At 44.2% G+C, this 19,264-nt stretch overlaps 1 protein-coding gene across 1 annotated transcript; it reads left to right on the forward strand.

Moving 5' to 3' along the window:
• Window positions 1-1,978: 1,978 nt before the first annotated feature.
• GCNT1 (glucosaminyl (N-acetyl) transferase 1) lies at window positions 1,979-16,041 on the forward strand. Its single transcript, XM_086770430.1, has 3 exons — window positions 1,979-2,038; window positions 13,144-13,279; window positions 13,685-16,041. The coding sequence occupies exon 3, from the start codon at window positions 13,822-13,824 to the stop codon at window positions 15,100-15,102; it is 1,281 nt and encodes a 426-aa protein (XP_086626556.1). The 5' UTR covers window positions 1,979-2,038; window positions 13,144-13,279; window positions 13,685-13,821; the 3' UTR covers window positions 15,103-16,041.
• The last annotated feature ends 3,223 nt before the right edge of the window (window positions 16,042-19,264 follow it).

Raw genomic sequence — 19,264 nt, forward strand, 5'->3', positions numbered from 1 at the left:
CACAAAGGTGCAATAAACAAATGATGAGTCTTTGCCAGCATGGTCAGCCACAGATCACAAGCTCTCTAATCATTTCAGTCTACAGAGAACTCCATTTTCTACCTGTGCAAAAGTTAGAGAATAAGAGACTTCTGAACTTCACCTGTGCACCCAAAATAACTACTTACTTTTTTTTTTCTCTCTGCAGGAAGTAGCTTTTAGAGGGTACTTTCTGTTATGGCAGCAATATACATCAACTCTGGTGCTTTGCTTATTTTGATCCAACATATTTCTTTGCATCTCTAGCTATGTAAGTAATTAAAGCAGGGGAATGAAAAATAACAAAGGAAAACATCTGCCCCCAAAGCTTAGCCAATTCACTCTCATAAGAATACTTGGTGTAAAGCTCTGCTTTTACTACTTCTTGTACTGGAATGGCAATATGGTGATGCTTTGCAGATGGTTTAGCAAGAGAGCAAATATTTAAAATTTATGCTACCCATGACTTACTGTTCTAATTTACACACAAGACAGTCATTGGCCGTAATCACAAACCATTACCTTCCGTAAGAAAAACAGATAGGAAATCTCGCCCCCACCCCCCAGATTTCTCAATCCTGTTGGAAATCTCTGCTACCAGCCTCTACTGGGTTAACAGAGGAAAGACCTTCTTAGTACAGTGCTCCACCAGAAGTTCAGCCATATAAATAAGAGACATACTAGAAAGACTCCTTTTTTTTTTCCCCACCTGTCAGGAAAAATGGAGGACTGCCAAGCTAGCACGTAGTTATACACTATTTCTCCACCCAGAAGGTACATATATAAAGAAAAATTTATTGATAACATGAGGATGCAGATTTGAGGTCTCACAATCCATTCCCAAACTAACCTGTCTGATCAAGGTAGCGACACGTGGAGGTAATTCCCCCTTCTCCTGGCAGTGCCTCCTAGTGACAGCCTTGAAACCAAATCTTCTCATTTTCTTGATATCTTGGAGCCCCGTGATCCTGCTTACCGTGCAGATGCGTGAACCTCCAGCGGGAGCTGACAACTGGGACGAGGAAAGGACAGAAGGGTCCCCTCCAGGTAATACTGCTGTGCAAGGATTCTTGGGGACTGCTGCAAGCTCTGCAAGTGCTGTTCAAGCTGCTGCAGGATGCAGCACTCGGGCCTTCTTAATGAGGAAGATGCTTTCTTTGAACTTCGTATTTCCTTGGAATTTAATTTTCTGTTTTCTTTGATAACATATAGAGAAGCTGTCTGCCCCTAAGCTCCACTTTCACCTTTCACAGCTTTCCAAGCCCTCTCCGCTACATTTAGTATCGCACAGACACCTGACGGGACAAAGTGAACCACAAATCAAAGTCTTCCTCAGACTCTGTCTAGGCACGCTTTCCTTTCCATCGCTGCAACTTTTGTACCGGACTTCCCAGCCAGGTCTGCTCCCTTCCCACCCCACTCCCGTCTTCCGCCTGTGGGTTTTCCACCCGCTAACCCGTTTCACATGCATCTGTCAGCAAAGGGAGAGCTCGGGGGGCTCCCGGACGGGCCGTGGCTCTCCCCCGGCCTCCGGGGTGGCTGCTAGGCCCCGCAGCCGCCGTTTCGGACGGTGCCCCGCGGGTGTTGCCTCCTCCTGACGGCCCAGCCCGTCCCGCGGGGTAGCCCCGAGGAACTGCGAGAAAGCCCTTTGTTACCATGAGCCGTGGGGGAGTTGCCCCCGGTCCGCCTCAGGTAAAAGGGGAAAAAAAAAAAAGAAAAAAGGCTAAAAAAAGAACAAGGGCACTCGCACAAGTGGCTGGGCACGGTTTGAGGGAGGGGCTCGGCGGCCGCCGGGAGAGGCGGGGGGTGGTGCCGGGGGAGGCGCAGGTCCGGGTGGGAACTAGTAGTTCAGCACCGACCCGGGCAGGCGGGGGAGGGAGGTGCAGCTCCGCGCTGCCGCCCTGCCTGCCCCGGGGCGCTCGCCGCGGCACGACAGGACACAACAGGACACGCCACGCCACGCCACGCCACGCCACGCCACGCCACGCCGAGCCAGGGGAGAGCAGCCGCGGCGCCGCAGGTGGGTGCTGCGGGCGGGCCGGGAGCGGGGCGGCGCCGGGGCGGGCGACGGCGGCGGGGCGGGCGGCGGCCTGGGCCGTGCCGTGCCGGGCCGGGCCGGGCTGTGAGCGCTGCGCTGCGCGCCCGCCTGCCCTACGGAGAGGCGCGGTGGTCGCTCGGCGGGAGCCGCGGGTCGCCGCGCAGGTGCCGCCCGGGAGGGCAAGGGGCGGCGCCGCTGCTGTGCCCCTCTCCTCCTCTTCCTCCTCTTTTTGCTGCTCCTGCTGAGTTTCTTCCCCTTTTTCTCTCCTTTCCCGTTTCCCTTTTTTCCCCTCCCCTCTTTCTTTTATTTTTCTTTCTCTCTTTCTCTGTTTATCTCACCCCTTGTTTCCCTCCCCTTCTCCTTTCTCTGACTTTTCTTTCCCCTTTCTTTTCCCTTTTCTTAATCTTTTTTTTTTTTCTTTGCCTCTCCTCTCCACTTTACCTCTCCCCTTTCTTTTTCTTCCCTTTCTTTCCTTCTCCCCTTTCTTTCCTTCTCCCCTTTCTTCATCTTCTGCTTTTTTTTCTTTTTTTTTTTTTTTTTTCTTTCACCTTTCTGTCTGTCTTCCTTCCTTTCCTCCCTTTGCCTTTTTCCCGCGGCGCTGCACGCAGGGGAGCACAGGGCAAGCTTTTGGCCTCGGGGGTGCTGGGTAGGTGTGAAATTGCTGGCGCGTACAAGGTTCAGGGGACATCTGACGCTCCTGAGGTGTTAAAATCTTGGGATGTGGCTTTTTTTTTTCCTTTCCTCTGTTAAACTTGCTAGAACTGGGAAAACCCTGAAAAAACCTAAGAAACTTTTTTTTTTTTTTTTTTCCTCCAGAACAGCCAAGTTCTTCAAGAAGGTTGTAAATAGTTTTCTGTGACCCAGGTTGGGTGGGAGGACTAGACAGGAGGCTCAGTTACACTCTAGCACTTTGCCCTCTTTCAGTGTGGCTCAGAAAAGTAGATTTCTTTGTGGGAAAGAGGAGGAGTGGCAGCAGGAGGGAATTGCCATTTTGGAGTCTGCAATTTTAAGTTTCTTTCTTTTTTTTTTTTTTTTTTTTTTAATGGGATATGAGGTGGGCGACCTCAGAGCTGGCAAGAATGACCGAGTCAGAAATGGTAGTAAGAGAAGAGGGGACAAATATAGCATTTCAGCTTGAAAATCGACTTAAACTTTAAAATTCTTGTGAGAAATAATGCAGTATTTGTAGCTCAAGTTGGAGCTCAGTTGCAATGGTACATGGCTTTTGAAAGCAGATGTATATAAAAGAAAATACGAGTTTTATTTTCACTTCTGAGTGATTCTCTGCCTATAGTAAACATCAGTTATCAGCATCATCTCTTTTCTATGAATCTGATTTGTCTGGGGTAATACTTCTTTCCTGAGACCAAAAGAGCCAAAAGTTCCTTAAAAAAAATTACAATAAATACCTTTACCAAGTCTGTTCTCTTTTTTCTAACTTAAGCTGAAGATTTATGGTCTGTTGTGCTGAAAGCATGGTGATTTAGTGAGCAAAATCTTGCTCTCCAAATTTGTTGCCACAGTGGAAAACCCACTGCTATTCTTATGAAAAGATTTAATTTAGTTTTTCTAATAATTTCCTGTTTTTCCTTTGGTTTCCACCATAATCCAGAAGTTGTCCACTTACTTCTGTTCATAAGCTCCTGAAACTTGAAAACACCTAAATTTATCAACCTAGAATCCTGTCTTAGGTGAAAAAAGATAATTCCACAGGAATGTAACATGCCCAACTAGTATAACTGAAATAACTTGTGCTATTAGGTTTACTTCATAGCTCCAGGGAAACGACTTCTTCCACTGTGAAGTGTTGTTATATGCAGGATAATTGTGGTGCCACTAGGGAAGATTAATAAAACAAACAGAAACCTCATAGCATCTCAGAAAACTGTGATAGGTTATCTCAGAAAGGCGTTTGTACCCACCGGGCAAGAACATTGTAAATCATAACAAAAATGGTGGTTTTGGTAACTATGTTAACAAAATCTTCCCAGGTGTGGATTCAGTATGTAATAGTACATACTGTTCTTGCTTAGAGTTTAAAGCCTTCTTTTGTTTATATTTTTGAGAGGTGGAAGCATTAGGCTGTTTTCCTACTGAAAAATCCTGTAAGGAACGGAGTAAGAGATGGCAGTTCTCACCCAGTATAAAGTTTCTGCATGACTTTCAGAACTAAAGTCATAGTCCCATGAAGACTAATGGTAACCCAAATACTCAGCTTACGATCAATTCTTATTTTCAGTAAGACTGAAGACTAGCAAACAGAACAAACATGAGTACTTTCATTCAGTTACAGGCGTATCTAATTTCAAGATCACGCTGCTTGATATTGTGGAAATGCTGAGTAAATGCAACTCCGCGCTGTGTCTGGCAGATCTCTGCAGATAACCCTGCCTCTGTGCAGTCTATCTTTGTGCTTAAGCATGTTTGTATTTATGCAAGCTGCTTATGGCTTTAAAAATCACTTCCTCATCGGAATGAATGTTCTGCATAACCAAACCTGAATGCAAGCAGGTTCATTGTAATAACTGCTTGTAGGACATGCATGCTTTGAAGCATCATGGATATGCCCTGGTAGAACTCAAGGATTTTGCAGCAAATCCCCCCTCAGTGGAGCGCCTTCTCCTGAAGTGCTGAGGAAATGTTTTGTGTCTCAGGTGGAATTTGTGGATGGGGAAAGTGAACAGCAAGGATCTGGTCAGCACCTGCCCACTTACTATTCTCAGATGTAGCTGAAGTTTCCTTATATCTTGCCTCCCTCTGAGGCAAGAAAAGGGAAAAATAAGTCAGTTCTGACTCTTGCTCTCCACCCGTCAAAACAATTGATTACTTGTCTCCTGGCTCATCTCAGCTGCCACTTCAGAGGTGGGTGTACTCAGCACTGCAATTTCCACTTGGCTTTTCTTCAGTACATTTCTGTAAAAACAAAAATCTCGGGTTGTCACAAATGTGTGTAGGATATTAGTGCAGATGCCAGGAAGTTTTCAAATACCTGTTGTAAAGCTTTGATTAAAAGCTAGGATGATTGTGGACATATAAGAGAGACCTGCGTAAAGGTCATGTTGCTGGGTCCTCTCCACTGTACCTGTATGCCAGAAGTCACCAAAGCAACTACAGGAGAATAAACATCACGGTCTACTTCCTCTCGTTAGAGGAAGCAGAACAGGAGGAAAAATGAAGGGAAGGAACTGGGTTCACATTAGTTCAGCAGCCCACAAGGCTGAGAGAGTTGCGACACCACAACATTGCAGCTAAGGCTGCAAGACCTATCAGATCTTCGCTGCTCTTGTTAGAACTGGTTTTGACCTTCTGACAGCCTCCTGTAAGATTTTTTTCTGCCTTTCTATCAGTCTCCCACAAGATTTGCAGGCTGCTGAAGTACCCTGAAGTACTTTCTTACCCTCTACCCACCCTCTTCTGAACTTCTGGTGCTGATACTGGCCAGTATGCTGTATTTTAGAGGCTATTGTGGTTCCTTTTGGGTGCTGAACTGGTGTTTAACATCTTGCCTCAACAGTTGTTGGGTTTTTTTTGTGTTGATTTGAGAAAAGACTGAAGTGTTAAAATAAAAAAACACCTGATGATTTTAATCTTCTCATGAGACGCCTCTGTGTACTGTTTCACAGCAAGCCCCAATTGATTTTTCCAAGGAAAAAAAAATACATAGTGTAAAAATCTGGTAAGTGCCTAAACACAAAAAATACCTACTTGGTTTACAGTTTCACTCTGCTCTCTAAGCTACTTTAGACAGGATAGAGGAGGGTGATGTATTTTATGTGAACTGGCACAAGGGAGGCCCTGCGACACCTGAGGACCAGGAATCCTCTTTTCCCAATCCCAGCATTGTAACTCTCTGGGGCAAAATGAATAGCCCCAGAGAGCAGTGCCACGCTAGTATAACACTGATTAGAGGCTGCCCTTGGTTTTAATTTCATTTAGGAAAAAAACACATTTCTCAATCTCAGCCATATCAGTCCAAACAAGAGCCTGAAACCCAGAGCCCTGGTTTGCTGGACTGTGGCATGGTGAACAGAGATTTCCAGGGCACTGCAGGGCCAGGGGCTCCCCATGGTGTGTCCCTCAGGGCAGGGCCTGACAACCAGGGCTGTCCCACCACCCCAGCCAGGAGCAGGGCAGGCGGGAGCACAGGGGCAACTATGGCATCAGGCACCTCCCTGAGCACAGGGACAGGCTGGGCTGGGACTTGGGCCCAGCTTGTCAGGGCCCATGGCCAGGCTGTGGGGGCTGAAGACCAGCCCTGCTACAGCATATGTAGGATATAAAGGTCCTTGCCAATAGCACTGCCACTACGTGCTGCAGCTCCAGTCCAGCCTGTTTGGATAAAACCTCCACCTGAATTTTAGCCTCCTTCCGAGCTTGTTCATATAAAAGGTTTTTGCTTGTTTTCTTTCTCTGAAGGCTTAGATTTCTTGTGGGATTTTCTGTTTGTTTTTAAGGATGGGTGAAGCCAAACTTATCTAAAAATCTCATACAGAGCTGGGCCCGTAGGGTGCTGTTCCCTCCTGTCTGTGGCCACAGCCTTTCTGTGATGAAGGTTATTCGCCTTCAGATCCTTTGGCATAAGTACCCATGTAGTCTGTTGCTGACTCATTTCAGTCAGTACCATAGGTCAGATTAATAATTTAGCATGTAGGATTAACACAAGTTTATATAGTAACCAGGTAAAGACATTGTTAACGAAATCGGCTGTTTGACCGTAGCACCTTTACAGTAATATGAAAGTTAAATCAGAACCAGACTTTTCATTAAATCGTAGAATACTTAGGGAAGGGACCTTTAAAGGTCATCTAGTCCAACCCCCTGCAAGGAGCAGGGACATCTTCAACTAGATCAGGTTGCTCAAAGCCTCATCCAACCTGGCCTTGAATGTTTCCAGGGATGGGGCATCTACCACCTCTCTGGGCAACCTGTGCCAGTGTTCCACCACCCTCATTCTAAAAAATTGTTTCCTAGTATCTAATCCAAATCTACCTCCCTCTATTTTAAAACCATTACCCCTTGTCCTGCCACAACAGGCCCTACTGAAGAGTTTCTTGCTGTCTTTCCTGTAGGCCCCTCTTAGTTATTGGAAGGCTGCTATAAAGTCTCCCCAAAGCCTCCTCTTCTCCAGGCTGAACAGCCCCAACTCTCTCAGCCTGTCCTCACAGGAGAGGTGCTCCAGCCTTCTGATGATCTTTGTGGCCCTCCTCGGGACCCTCTTCAGCAGGTCAATGTCCTTATGTTGGGGGCTCCAGAACTGGATGCAGTACTCCAGGTGAGGTCTCACCAGAGCAGAGTAGAGGGGTAGAATCCCCTCCCTTAACCTGCTGAGCCATACTCCTCTTGATGCAGACATGGTTGGCTTTCTGAGCTGCAAGTGTGCATTGTCGGCTCATGTTGTGCTTTGTGTCCACCATCACTCCCAAGTCCTTTTCCTCAGGGCTGCTCTCAATCCATTCTCTGCCCAGCCTGTGTTTGTGCCTGGGATTGCCCCGACCCACATGCAAGACCTTGCACTTGGCCTGGTTGAACTTCATGAGGTTGGCATGGGCCCACCTCTGCAGCCTGTCAAGATCCCTCTGGATGGCAGCCATTCCCTCCAGCGTATCAGCCTCACCACACAGCTTGGTGTCGTTGGCAAACTTGCTGAGGGTGAGCTCTATCCCACTGTGCATGTCGCCGACAAAGGTGTTGAACAGGGCTGGGCACAATACGGACCCCTGAGGAATGCCGCTCCTCACCGGTCTCCACCTAGACATTGAGTCGTTGGTCACCACTCTCTGAGTGCAGTCATCCAGCCAATTCCTTATCCACCGAATCGTCCATCTATCAAACCTGTGCCTCTCCAATTTAGAGACAAGAATGTCATGTGGGACAGTGTCAAATGCCTTGCACAAGTCCAGGTGGATGATGTCCGTTACTCGTCACTTGACCGCTGATGCTGTAATCCTATCATAGAAGGCCACCAAATTGGTCAGGCATGATCTGCCTTTAGTGAAGCTGTGTTGGCTGTCACCAGTCACCTCCTTGCTTTCCATATGCCTCAGCATGGTTTCCAGGAGAATCTGCTCCATGACCTTGCTAGGCACAGAGGTGAGCCTGTAGTTGCCTGGATCTTCCTTGTTCCCCTTTTTAAAAATGGGGGTTATGTTACCCCTTTTCCAGTCCACAGGAACCTCCCCAGACAGCCAAGATTTCTCAAATATGATGGCTAGCGGCTTGGCAACTTCATCCACCGGTTCCCTCAGGACCTGTGTATGCATCTCATCGGGTTCCATGGACTTGGGCACCTTCATGTTCCTTAGATGTTCCTGAAACTGCTCTTCTGCTACAGTGGGCAGTTCTTCATTCTCCCAGTCCCTGCTTTTGCCTTCCATAACTTGGGTGGCAGAAGAGCCCTTATTGGTGAAGAATGAGGCAAAATAGTCATTAAGCCCCTCAGCCTTCTCCACGTCCCAGGTAACCAAGTCTCCCATTTCCTTCGAGAGAGGGCCTGCATTCTCCCTGGACCTCCGTTTGTCCCAAACATACCTATAAGGAGCTTTTCTTGTTGCCCTTGATGTCCCTGGCCAGATTCAATTCCATCGGGGCTGTAGCCTTCCTTACCTGATCCGTGGTTGCTTGTACAACCTCTCTGTAATCCTTCCAGGCTACCTGTCCTTGCTTCCACCCTCTGTAGGCTTCCTTCTTTATTTTCAGTTGGGCCAGAAGCTCCTTGCTCATCCCCATAGGCCTTCTGGCGTTTTTGCCCAACTTGCTCTTCATCGAGATGCATTGCTCCTGGGCTTGGAGGAGGTGCTCCTTGAATATAGACCAACTTTCCTGGGCCCCTCATCTCTCCAGGGCTGCATCCCATGGCACTTCACCAGTCAGATCCCTGAAGAGGCCAAAGTCTGCTCTCTTGAATTCCAGGGTAGAGAGCATGCTGTATAGGTTCCTCGCTGCCCTAAGGATCTTGTACTCCACTGTGTCATTGTCACTTCCGCCAAGGCTGCCCTTGAGTTTCACATCCCCCATCAGCCCCTCCCTGTTGGTGAGAACAAGGTCCAGCATAGCACCTCTCCTCTTGGCTCATCTATCACCTGCAGGAGGAAGATGTCATCCACACATCCAGGAACCTCCTGGATTGCCTGTGCCCTGCTGTGTTGTCTCTCCAATAGATGTCAGGGTGGCTGAAGTCCCCCATGAGGACTAGGGCTTGTGATTGTGAGGCTGCTTCTATCTGTCTATAGAGGGCCTCGTCCACTCTGTCCTGCTGGCCAGGTGGCCTTTAGCAAACCCCCACTGTAATGTCACCTGTTCCTGCCCTCCCTTTAATCCTGACCCATAAGCTCTCTGTCAGCTCCTCCTCCATCCCCAGGCAGAGCTCCATGCACTCCAGCCAGCTGCTGACATAGAGGGTTACACCCCCTCCTTGTCTTCCCTGCCAGTCCTTCCTAAAGAGCCTATATCCCTCCATCCCAATGCTCCAGTCATAGGAGCCATCCCACCATGTCTCCATGATGCCAACAAGATGGTAGCCCTGCGTTTGTGCACACATCTTTAGCTCTTCCTGTTTGTTCCCTATGCTATGTGCAGTGGTATAGAGGCACTTAAGCTGGGCCCCCAGTGAAGCTGACTTGCTGGCTGGAGCAGTAGGAATTCCTCTGGGCTGCAGTTTAGGTTCTCTCACACTTACCTGCACCCTTCCCTAGCCTCTGGGCACTTGGTGCTGCCACTGGCACCATACTGACAGTGGTGGGCTGGGTCATGCTCCCCCTCCCCTGCCAATGTTAGTTTAAAGCCCTCTTGATGAGCCTGGCAAGCCTCTGAGGGAAGACGTTCTTCCCTTTCTCGGTTAGGTGTACCCCATTTGCTCCTGGTAGACCAGGCTTCTCAAAGCAAGTCCCATGGTCTAAGCAGCCAAAGACCTGGCTGTGGCACCATTCTTGTAGCCATTTGTTGACTTGCCAGATCTGACTGGCCCTTTCAGGCCCCTTCCCTTCAATCGGGAGGACTGATGAAAAGACCACCTGCACCACAGAGTCCTTAACTGTTGCTCCCAGGGCCCTGAAGTACTTCTTGGTGCTCCTCAGGCTGCTCCTGGCTGCATTGCTGGCACCCACATGAAACAGCAGCAGTGGATAATAGTCTGTGGGCCATATGAGGTTTGTTACTTTCTTAGTAACATCTCAGCAGACAGCACACCTCCCCCCTAGGGAGCATGTCTGGTCGGCAGATGGGTGCCTCTGTACCTTTCGGGAGAGAGTCGCCCACTACCACCACACATCTCCTTTTCTTGGTTGCACTGATTATTATGTGAGCCAGTCAGGCTGCCTTGCTCAGCTCCAGTGCCTCTCCCGAGGTCCTGGATCTTACTTCTTCAGCCTGCAGAGCAGTTCTGCAAGGGCCACCTCGGGGTTCGGGGAAGAGCAAACTGCTGTGCCCCGTTTGCCGGCTCTGAGTACTGGGTCCGGTTGCACCGCCTTTAAATCTCCCGCCGCCCCCCAGCTCCGCACAGGTCTCGTCAGCTGCTCCCGCCTGGGATGTGGGCTTCTGGCGCTTCTCTCGGCTCCCCACTCCTGAGCTTTCCCCAGTTCGGGAATCCGCCCCCAACTCTGTGTGCCGGCTCTGGAGCTGTGACCGAGACATCTCCCAGACTGCCAGGTAATGACGAGTGCTTATTTCACAGGTGAATAAACTGAGAGATAGATGATCCAAGTGATTTGCCCTCTGACACAGAAGAAGTGCCAGAAATGGGGATTTAAACTGGGTATAGTAGTCCTTCTTTCCATAAGGTCTATTTAAGTGGAGAACACTAGCCTCTAATAGACATCAATTTGAAATTATCTAAGTTTTATGCTTAGTCATACCGTACAGTTTATATACAGCCGTGAAGAACAATTTTTGGTAGGAAAGAGGGAAGCAGGCAGCTAAGTCAACCTTTGTACTAACTCCTCCAAATACCAGCAACTGTTACAAGTTTCTCCATTTTAATGACTACTGCATCAGGAATACAGTCTCTGACTTAAGGAGGAGGCAGTAAAAGATGGAAGCAGGTCAAGTATGTAACTTTTGCAACTGAACTTCAGCTGAGAGCAAGACCAAGGCTGCAGTATAAAACGTTTCATCTGTGGCTGTGCAAACCTCCCTCCTGCTTTCCCACAGAGCGCCGTGCTGCCTCGGACACCGTGTTCTCTAGGGTGCAAACCAAAGCCACGCAGAGCTTGAAAAAATGATGTTAAAAGCTTTACTGAATGCAGTCTGAAGCTACGTTAATGAGTATTGTAGGCTCATGTAACTTTATAATAAACAAAAACCAGGTATATTATTAGATGAAAGGTACCAAATCTTTCCTTATCCTGTAAAGGTCAGCTTTTGCAAAGAATGGGATCTGATCAAGTTTTAGGACTTTTAGGACTTTAGGGAACTGCAAGCATAGGCAAATAGTAACTTATTGTTCACTGTTCGGAGGAAGCAGCATGTCAGCAAGAGAAATTTGACTGTGGGGAAAAACCTCCACCTAAAGATAAGAGCCACGTTAGTGTGCAAATGTTTGCAGATCTCTCTTTTTGGTGTAATGGAAATGCAGGGTCTGATTATTCTGAGCTCAAAACAATAGAGGAGTTGCACCCAGCTGGGTATACAAGGCCTTTCTGAAAGAGAGTCTTTATCCTGCTTTCAAGTAAGCTTTATTCTAAAATAGGAGCAGGAAAGACTTCTTTGCAAGCTTTGTTCTTTGGAAATTGTAGAAGGTGAAGACCGCAATGGTAGCTTTTGATTACGGCTGTCTCCCTTCATGTTAAAGAACCGGGAGGGCGTGGCAATCCTCTTGAAGTGTGTATTATCCCACAATGCTAGAAATTCATTCATATTCTCAGTTTTTATTCCACAATAAAAACTGATAATAGGATAAAACAGTACTGCTAAAATAAGAAGGATTCCAGCTTCTGTCAGCTAAAGTTTCACAAATATAAATCTATTTCAAGTACATTTATGTTCTAGAAGAGTCTTCATTTCTAAGTTGGTAGGCAAAACCCAGTAATTTAAGTGTAATCAGTATCAAAAGCTTCATACTATGGTAATATATATTCGACAGAGGTTATGGAGATGATCACATAGCTAGTATCCTTCCTTTGTTAGTTTCAAATAATATCCACATGTGATGGATATTATTTTTATTGGATCAGATCTACTAGTTAAAACTAGCAGGACATCAAGTAAGCAAGCTTGTGATAAGTTATAAAGCATTTAAAACTTGCTCTAAATTATGTCATTGTGTTTAGTACTGCATTGCAAACTAAAAGTGGTAATTGTGGAATTTCCCTTTAAAATCTTTTTTAAAAATTCAAATTCAGAGTGTGAGACTTGTTGGTTAAAAGGTATCTCTCTATGCTTTCAGCTGTAATTGCACACAAGTTCACCTGGTTACTTACTCTCAAACACTTCAATATTTAATGAGCCTTTCAAGTTACAGATTAAAATTTTGGAAGACATCCTCTATAAACTGTATTGGCTTTTGCAGTTAGAGATTGACTTGAAATTCAAACCTGCAGTGAATTATTAGGCAAAGAATTAATACAAATGGCATTTGAGTGGCAATGGAAGTTGTTTAAGGATATCCTGTTCTTGATCAGTTTACCTGCGTGAGGTTGTACTTATAAAAAAAGACACACAGTTCTGTAATGCAGTTTCAGACTAGCTTTCTCAACATAGTTGCATAACTGTGCAGTGATCCCTTCACGGAGTACTGAGACAGAAAAAAGGTGCTTAAGGGGAAACAGAACTAACAAAAACAATGTAGTGCCTGTGAAATAAAGATTGAAATAAGATTGGCATGTTATAAATCTTGCTGCAACTCAGCATTGCAACATATTTCCACAACTGCTGAATCGTAGAAACAAGGGTGTTTAAATGATGTTAACTCGACACTGCTGTGCTCCTAGATGCGTGCCTTTGCAGTGGCTTAACACAAATCAGTTTTACAGATAGGCCGTAAGTATTGCCTTTTACCTTAAAAGGGTACTTCAGCAATTCAGTCACAGCTGTTCTCACCACTCTGAAAGTTGAGGAGCTATGCTATACTAGTTTCTTTCTCTCCTTCTCATCAGCTCTTTCCTGATGGTACTTCTAAGCTCATCTGCAGGATGTTGAAGAGACTGTATCTCGCATGAAGATCTTGAAAGGCTTCAGGGTCTGCTTTCCCAGTGAGAAGATAAAGCGTGACTAGCATCCAGGAAGTGAGTGGTAAGTTATAATGAAATCTATGTCACTGCTGAAATGAGTATAAAACTTTCTTGTCAAACTCTGAATTGTGAATTAACATCAAATACTTGCTTCTCAGTAACGTATCTGACTTACTGGCTTTGATTTTGTCAGAGGCAGCTGAATCAGCTCTGTTTTCCTACTGAACTTTGGTTTGTAGTCTTAGTACTATGGAAATAGTGTCTCACAGAAACGATCTGCCCCTCCCAGTCTTTTTCCAGGAAAATAAACTAATTTTATTCATTAATTTCTAATTTTCCACAAAATATTTTTTAGCGCGACTATTCACCTTTTTACTGTCGCTATATAACAATGTAATTATTAAGCAGTAATTTTTTAAAGAAACCTTTAGTCTTTGAATGACAATCATATTTAATTTTATTGTAGGTATTTTTCTTCCATCTCCCTGACAAACTCACCAAATTCCTGACAGACACAAAGTGGTTTTTCTGAAGTTGTTGAAGCTGATATGAGCAGAGTGGAGGGCGTTTTTTTTAGCCCTGCAAAGCTGCCCGGCATTTGAAATGCTGAAGAGGAAATTACGGTTTTGCCACAACTTACGCTTCAGACTTTTCTTGGGTCTAACTCTTATTGTAGTAATCATTTCGGTTTTGAAAGTTAACCAGAAACAAGACTTCTTAAATCGGAGACATCTAGAGCTGACAAAAGAAGATCATATTGACAATGTCAACTGCACCAAGATTATAGAGGGGGACATAGAAGAAATTCAGAAGGTAAAGCTTGAGACATTGTCAGTGTCATTTAAGAAGCGCCCCAGACTAACAACAAATGATTATATTAACATGACAGCAGACTGTGCCTCCTTCACCAAGACTAGGAAATACATTATGGAACCTCTCAGCAATGAAGAAGCAGAATTTCCAATTGCTTACTCAATAGTGGTTTATCACAAAATTGAGATGCTTGATAGACTTCTAAGATCAATCTATGCCCCTCAGAATTTTTACTGCATTCATGTTGACAAAAAGTCTCCGGAATCTTTTTTTGCTGCTGTGAAGGGAATAGTCTCATGTTTTGATAATGTCTTTATTTCCAGCCAGTTAGAGAGTGTTGTATATGCTTCATGGAGCAGGGTGCAGGCAGACATTAACTGCATGAAAGATCTATACAGAAGAAGTTCAAACTGGAAATACCTAATAAACCTCTGTGGCATGGACTTTCCTATAAAGACCAACCAGGAAATAGTAGAGAAATTAAAAGCCCTTAAAGGTGAAAATAGCTTGGAAACAGAAAAAATGCCAGTTTATAAAGAAGTAAGGTGGAAAAAACACCATGAGATTATTGATGGTAAAATAAAGAACACAGGCATAGACAAACAACTGCCGCCTCTCAGTATTCCAATTTTTTCTGGTAGTGCCTATTTTGTAGTTAGCAGAAGATTTGTGGAATATGTATTAGAAAGCAGCAAAATACTTAAGTTTATTGAGTGGGCAAAAGACACTTACAGCCCAGATGAGTATCTCTGGGCAACAATCCAGAGAATCCCTGAAGTCCCGGGTGCAGTTTCTTCCAGTGGCAAGTATGATGTTTCTGACATGAATGCACTGGCCAGATTTGTCAAGTGGCAGTACTTTGAAGGTGACATGTCCAAAGGTGCACCCTACCCACCATGCAGTGGAGTTCACGTTCGCTCTGTCTGTGTTTTTGGGGCAGGAGACCTGAACTGGATTCTACGAAACCACCACTTCTTTGCTAATAAGTTTGACACTGATGTTGACCCTTTTGCAGTGAAATGTTTGGAAGAGTATTTGCGACACAAAGCTTTGTATCTGCAAAAGAACTGAAATCCTGCCTAGTCCTGTTATGAAACATAGGTTCAAATAGTATACAGCTATATACTTTAACATGTAACACTGATGATGGGAATGCTGATGATCAGTGTGATGGTTCTCACCGTGTTGGTATGGTGCTTATGACGCCCTTCCTGCCTTGTCCATGGACAACGGGGAGAGAAGACATCTCTCAAGTGAAAATGGGGATAGCAATTTTTGAAAGGCCAACTATTTGGAATATTTATTATCTAAAAGGTGTAATTAATGAACTTTGTTTGGCTAAACTATTTGTTTTAAGGCTTGGAAAATGCATGTTTTTCATAGTTATTCCTTGTTTTTTCTCCATGAATGTAATGCTAGCTGGAAGAGAAAGATGAAGGGGGGTGGGGAAGGTGGGGGAAAAAAATAAGAAAAGCAGCTGGACTGCACAGACTTCATACTGGGCACTAAAAGATCTCAGGAAAATAAAACTAGAATTGATCTCAAAACTATACAAAAGGGAATACACCAAAGCCAGCTGTCATGTAACTTAAATCTGATTGCTTTTGTTCTATAATATGTAATTCTTAATCCTCCTAAAAATTTCATCTTCAGCATGGAGTATTAAGGATTTGTGTTTAAATTTTTGTAGCCAAATCTTGCTTTTGTACTCTTAAACCCCCCTGATAATGTGATTATAAAGTTTATACACTAGATTGTAATAACATCTTCTCAGGGAAACTTCAGTTTTGTGCCTGATAAGAGTTAGACTTGTAATTTTAGACTTCTTACTGTAACAGGAATCTTGCTTTTGCATCCAAAATGACTCAAATTTCTCAAACTTTTAAGAAATGCAGTAGTGTCTAACTGTCACTGATTGAACTGCTGGTTTCTGCTTTCTATCAAGCTCAACTTGCATTCCAGATTCTTTGAGCACTGAGGATGCAAAAATAAAGTTATTTTTCTAAATGATATCGCCTCTTCCTACAATTAAAGTTCTTCTAAAAGCACCACCAAACACTCCTAATGATGAAGATCTAAAATGTTTTTGCTGTAGGTTGCCATACACAACTGAAGATGCAGTTGAGGCAAGTCATACTTTTCCTCCATATGTTCATTCATTCATGTGTCTATGCTTGTTTAGGTTGAGCTGGGGCATCTGATTTTTATTTATTTGCTTCTTTTGGTGGAAGGGAAAGGAGATGTGTTTTGGATGTGTTTGTTCTGGGTTAGGTCCCTGCTTAGTTTAGCTGCTGCAATGTGGGACAGAAGCAGGGAGATGAGAGATCGGGACACTGTGAGGGATGATATTATTTCTTTCTGTATCAATTCAGGTTTGTCATGCATAGTTACTGCCAGGTGTCTCATCTTACTCGTGAGATGACAGTGGAATTCATTAAAGGCCCTAGCAAATGGCAAAATAGACTTTTTGTTTGTTTCTTGGCCTGTTACTATGATGACAGCATGTGATTTTTACAAAGGTAGTTTGTCGTGAAGTTTCTCATAAGGTGTGCTGCAATACTTAGACATGAACATAATGAACTGCTTACTGTTGATCATACAAGCAGCTAGGGAGGCAAGCAATTTAATCTGAAATAGGGCCTGTTCATGCCAACCTCTGCCTTCAAAACCACCTGAAAGGTGTTTAGTGACTCTTCAGAGACTCTCACATGATGCATAAACAGGTAATTACAGCCTGTGAGCTGAGGCAGTGGAGGGAAATACCCTATCTGCCCCACCCTTTGGCTTTTCTACAAGAATCTTCTTATAGGCAGTTGTGCTCTACCACCTTTGCATAAGCTATATCAAGGTGTAACTTCACTGCATATAGTACTGAGAAATTCCAGGAGTCATGTTATATTTTTAGCGAAAGGAAGCTGTTTGTTTTTAAGAATTTCCACCTAAAAACAAGCTACATAAATAGCTTCTGTGAGACCAGAATTGCAGTTCAAATAAACTGAAAATGTGGTAATGAAGTTCTCTGCACAGGATGGACTGCCAACTCAATTGCTTGAAGTCTGCTAGACAGCTGGAGCATCAACCTCTTTACCAACTTGCTGCCTGCCTGCAGGCTTACCAGCCTGCTTTGTACTTCCTCATTTGTATAATACTTGTCTGTGTGTCTGTTGTTAATACTACTGCTATAGTAGATAGTGAAGAAGCTACTAGACTGGGTGCTCCAAATGTTACTGTTGGATCGAGTCAAGAGAGATCCTGTGTATGCTCACTGCATGTTCGGTTCTGCACAGAAGGAAAAACAGGAGAACATTGCTGCTTCGTGTACCTTCTCCGTCAGATAAGGAGAAATTTCTTTTTGTTCTGGGGAAACTGAATCACAAAAAAACCCACCTCCCTGAAACTGACTTGTGGAAGAGACACCTGATCTAGTGGATTTTAAATAGTCTAGAAAGACAAGTCCATGAAAAGAACTCTTATTACTCTGTTAAACAAGTACTAAATGTGCCTAAGAAAATTAATAAATTAATTAAAGGTATTGCAACTATGCATACAGAAAAGATACCAGAGACAGCTATAATAGGTAGAAAAAGCAATCTAATTTACATTAGTATTTCACTGAATCTGCCAAGAAATTTAGCCAAAATAATCATCATCCTAGAATCCAGCAACTTTGTGGCACCAACAAAACAGAATTAAAATCTAGGTTATATCCTTTACTGCCATCAGCAGGTGTTTTTTCATAATTCGTCTCAGTTTTCTACTAGATGTTTAGAGGACTGGAGTAAAAGTCTAGTACTAGCTTGAGTGAACATAAAAGAAAAATACTTCACTGGTACTGCATCAACAAGCTAATCTTGATTCTGTGCTGAAGGTGCTGGGTTTTTGTTAGGAATAGTTAAAAACGTAATGATTACATCAACCCTTCAACCATTATTTCTGAACAGAGTGCTGCTCTAATACAAGAAAATGGCTGGTTTACTCTGATCACCTTCAGGTTTCCTCTCAGGAAGGAAGGCAACACACAGACCTGCACCAGAATTGAACTTGGAACTGGACAGAGGATAGAGCAGTTGGAATCAAAGCTATGATGGTGGGTTCAGCTACAGTGCTGCCCAGGGCTCTCAAAGTACCTGCTTTTTCCAGTCCCTACTGCATGCACCCAGCTTACACCAGTCCTCACACTGTGACCTTGTCATCCTTTGGGCAGCTAGGAAGGAAACTGATTTGCATTCTGCCTACCGAATTCTTTTTCTGTCCTTTAAAGCTAGTTCAGTTTCTCAGTCCAGCTCACCAGTGCTGGGAAGGAATGAGTAGCCAGTGAAACCTTTGCTGAAGTAACACATATGCCATTCAAAATCCCATAACTTGTCTTTTAATTTTCCATAGCAGAATTTTCCAGAAGAGCTCAGTGCATCGGAAGCACTGCTCTCATTCAGTCCAATGCATAAGCATTTTGAGTGGGCCAATAATAATAATAATAACAACAATTTGCTTGGTTTGCTGGTAATAATTGTGATAACCAACTATTCCATACCACCAAGAGTCACCAGGCTGAAAGCCTTTAGACTCAGAGGCTGATTTGGTCCCAGAAAGTTATTGTACTTCCATCTCCTTCCTGCCTTAGGTTTGGTTTGACGGAAAGCATATGTTTGGCTCTTGCTGCTTCCTGTCTAGTACAGTAGAAAAAAGACAGGAAACCTTCAAGATGAACACTGCAGTTAAGGTTGGCAGCCGGATCACCGTTACTTGGCGCATTTTCAAGTGGTCTGACAGTTAAACATTGACTTGGGTTATAACATGAAAGCATTAGAAGGTAAAAATGAAAGAAAATGAAAGAAGAGTCCATCTGCTCCAACATACTGGTACTGTGCTGATACTGACCTGATACAAGGGTCATCATAACTTCCTCCACATTCAGTGCTCTGAATGACTGTTGCAGTCATTAAAGCTAGTAAACACTATTTAATGTAAGTTCTGTTGCAATATTTCATTGTTTTAATTTATAGCTTCTTTTACTGTTGAAAATTTTAGTGGTGCATTTTTTAATCACTTACAGAATGTATAAAAGAGCTGATATTCTAGTGAGCACTTCTTCAGTCGATTAAAACATGGGAAATAGTATTATGTAAAAAGACTTCCCAGTTCCAGTTAGGAATACCATTCATCCTCAACTTAACTTTTCAATAATCTAGTAGACCAGTTTCCACAGTTTTCAATTTCTCTTCTTTCCAGTAGA

This window comes from Chlamydotis macqueenii, chromosome Z (genome assembly GCF_036417535.1).
Source record: "Chlamydotis macqueenii isolate bChlMac1 chromosome Z, bChlMac1.mat, whole genome shotgun sequence".
Lineage (NCBI taxonomy): Eukaryota > Metazoa > Chordata > Aves > Otidiformes > Otididae > Chlamydotis > Chlamydotis macqueenii.

What these genes read in the sequence shown, in the direction of transcription:
- GCNT1 (XM_086770430.1), top strand. Translation starts at nt 13,822, where the DNA reads ATGCTGAAGAGGAAATTACGGTTTTGCCACAACTTACGCTTCAGACTT.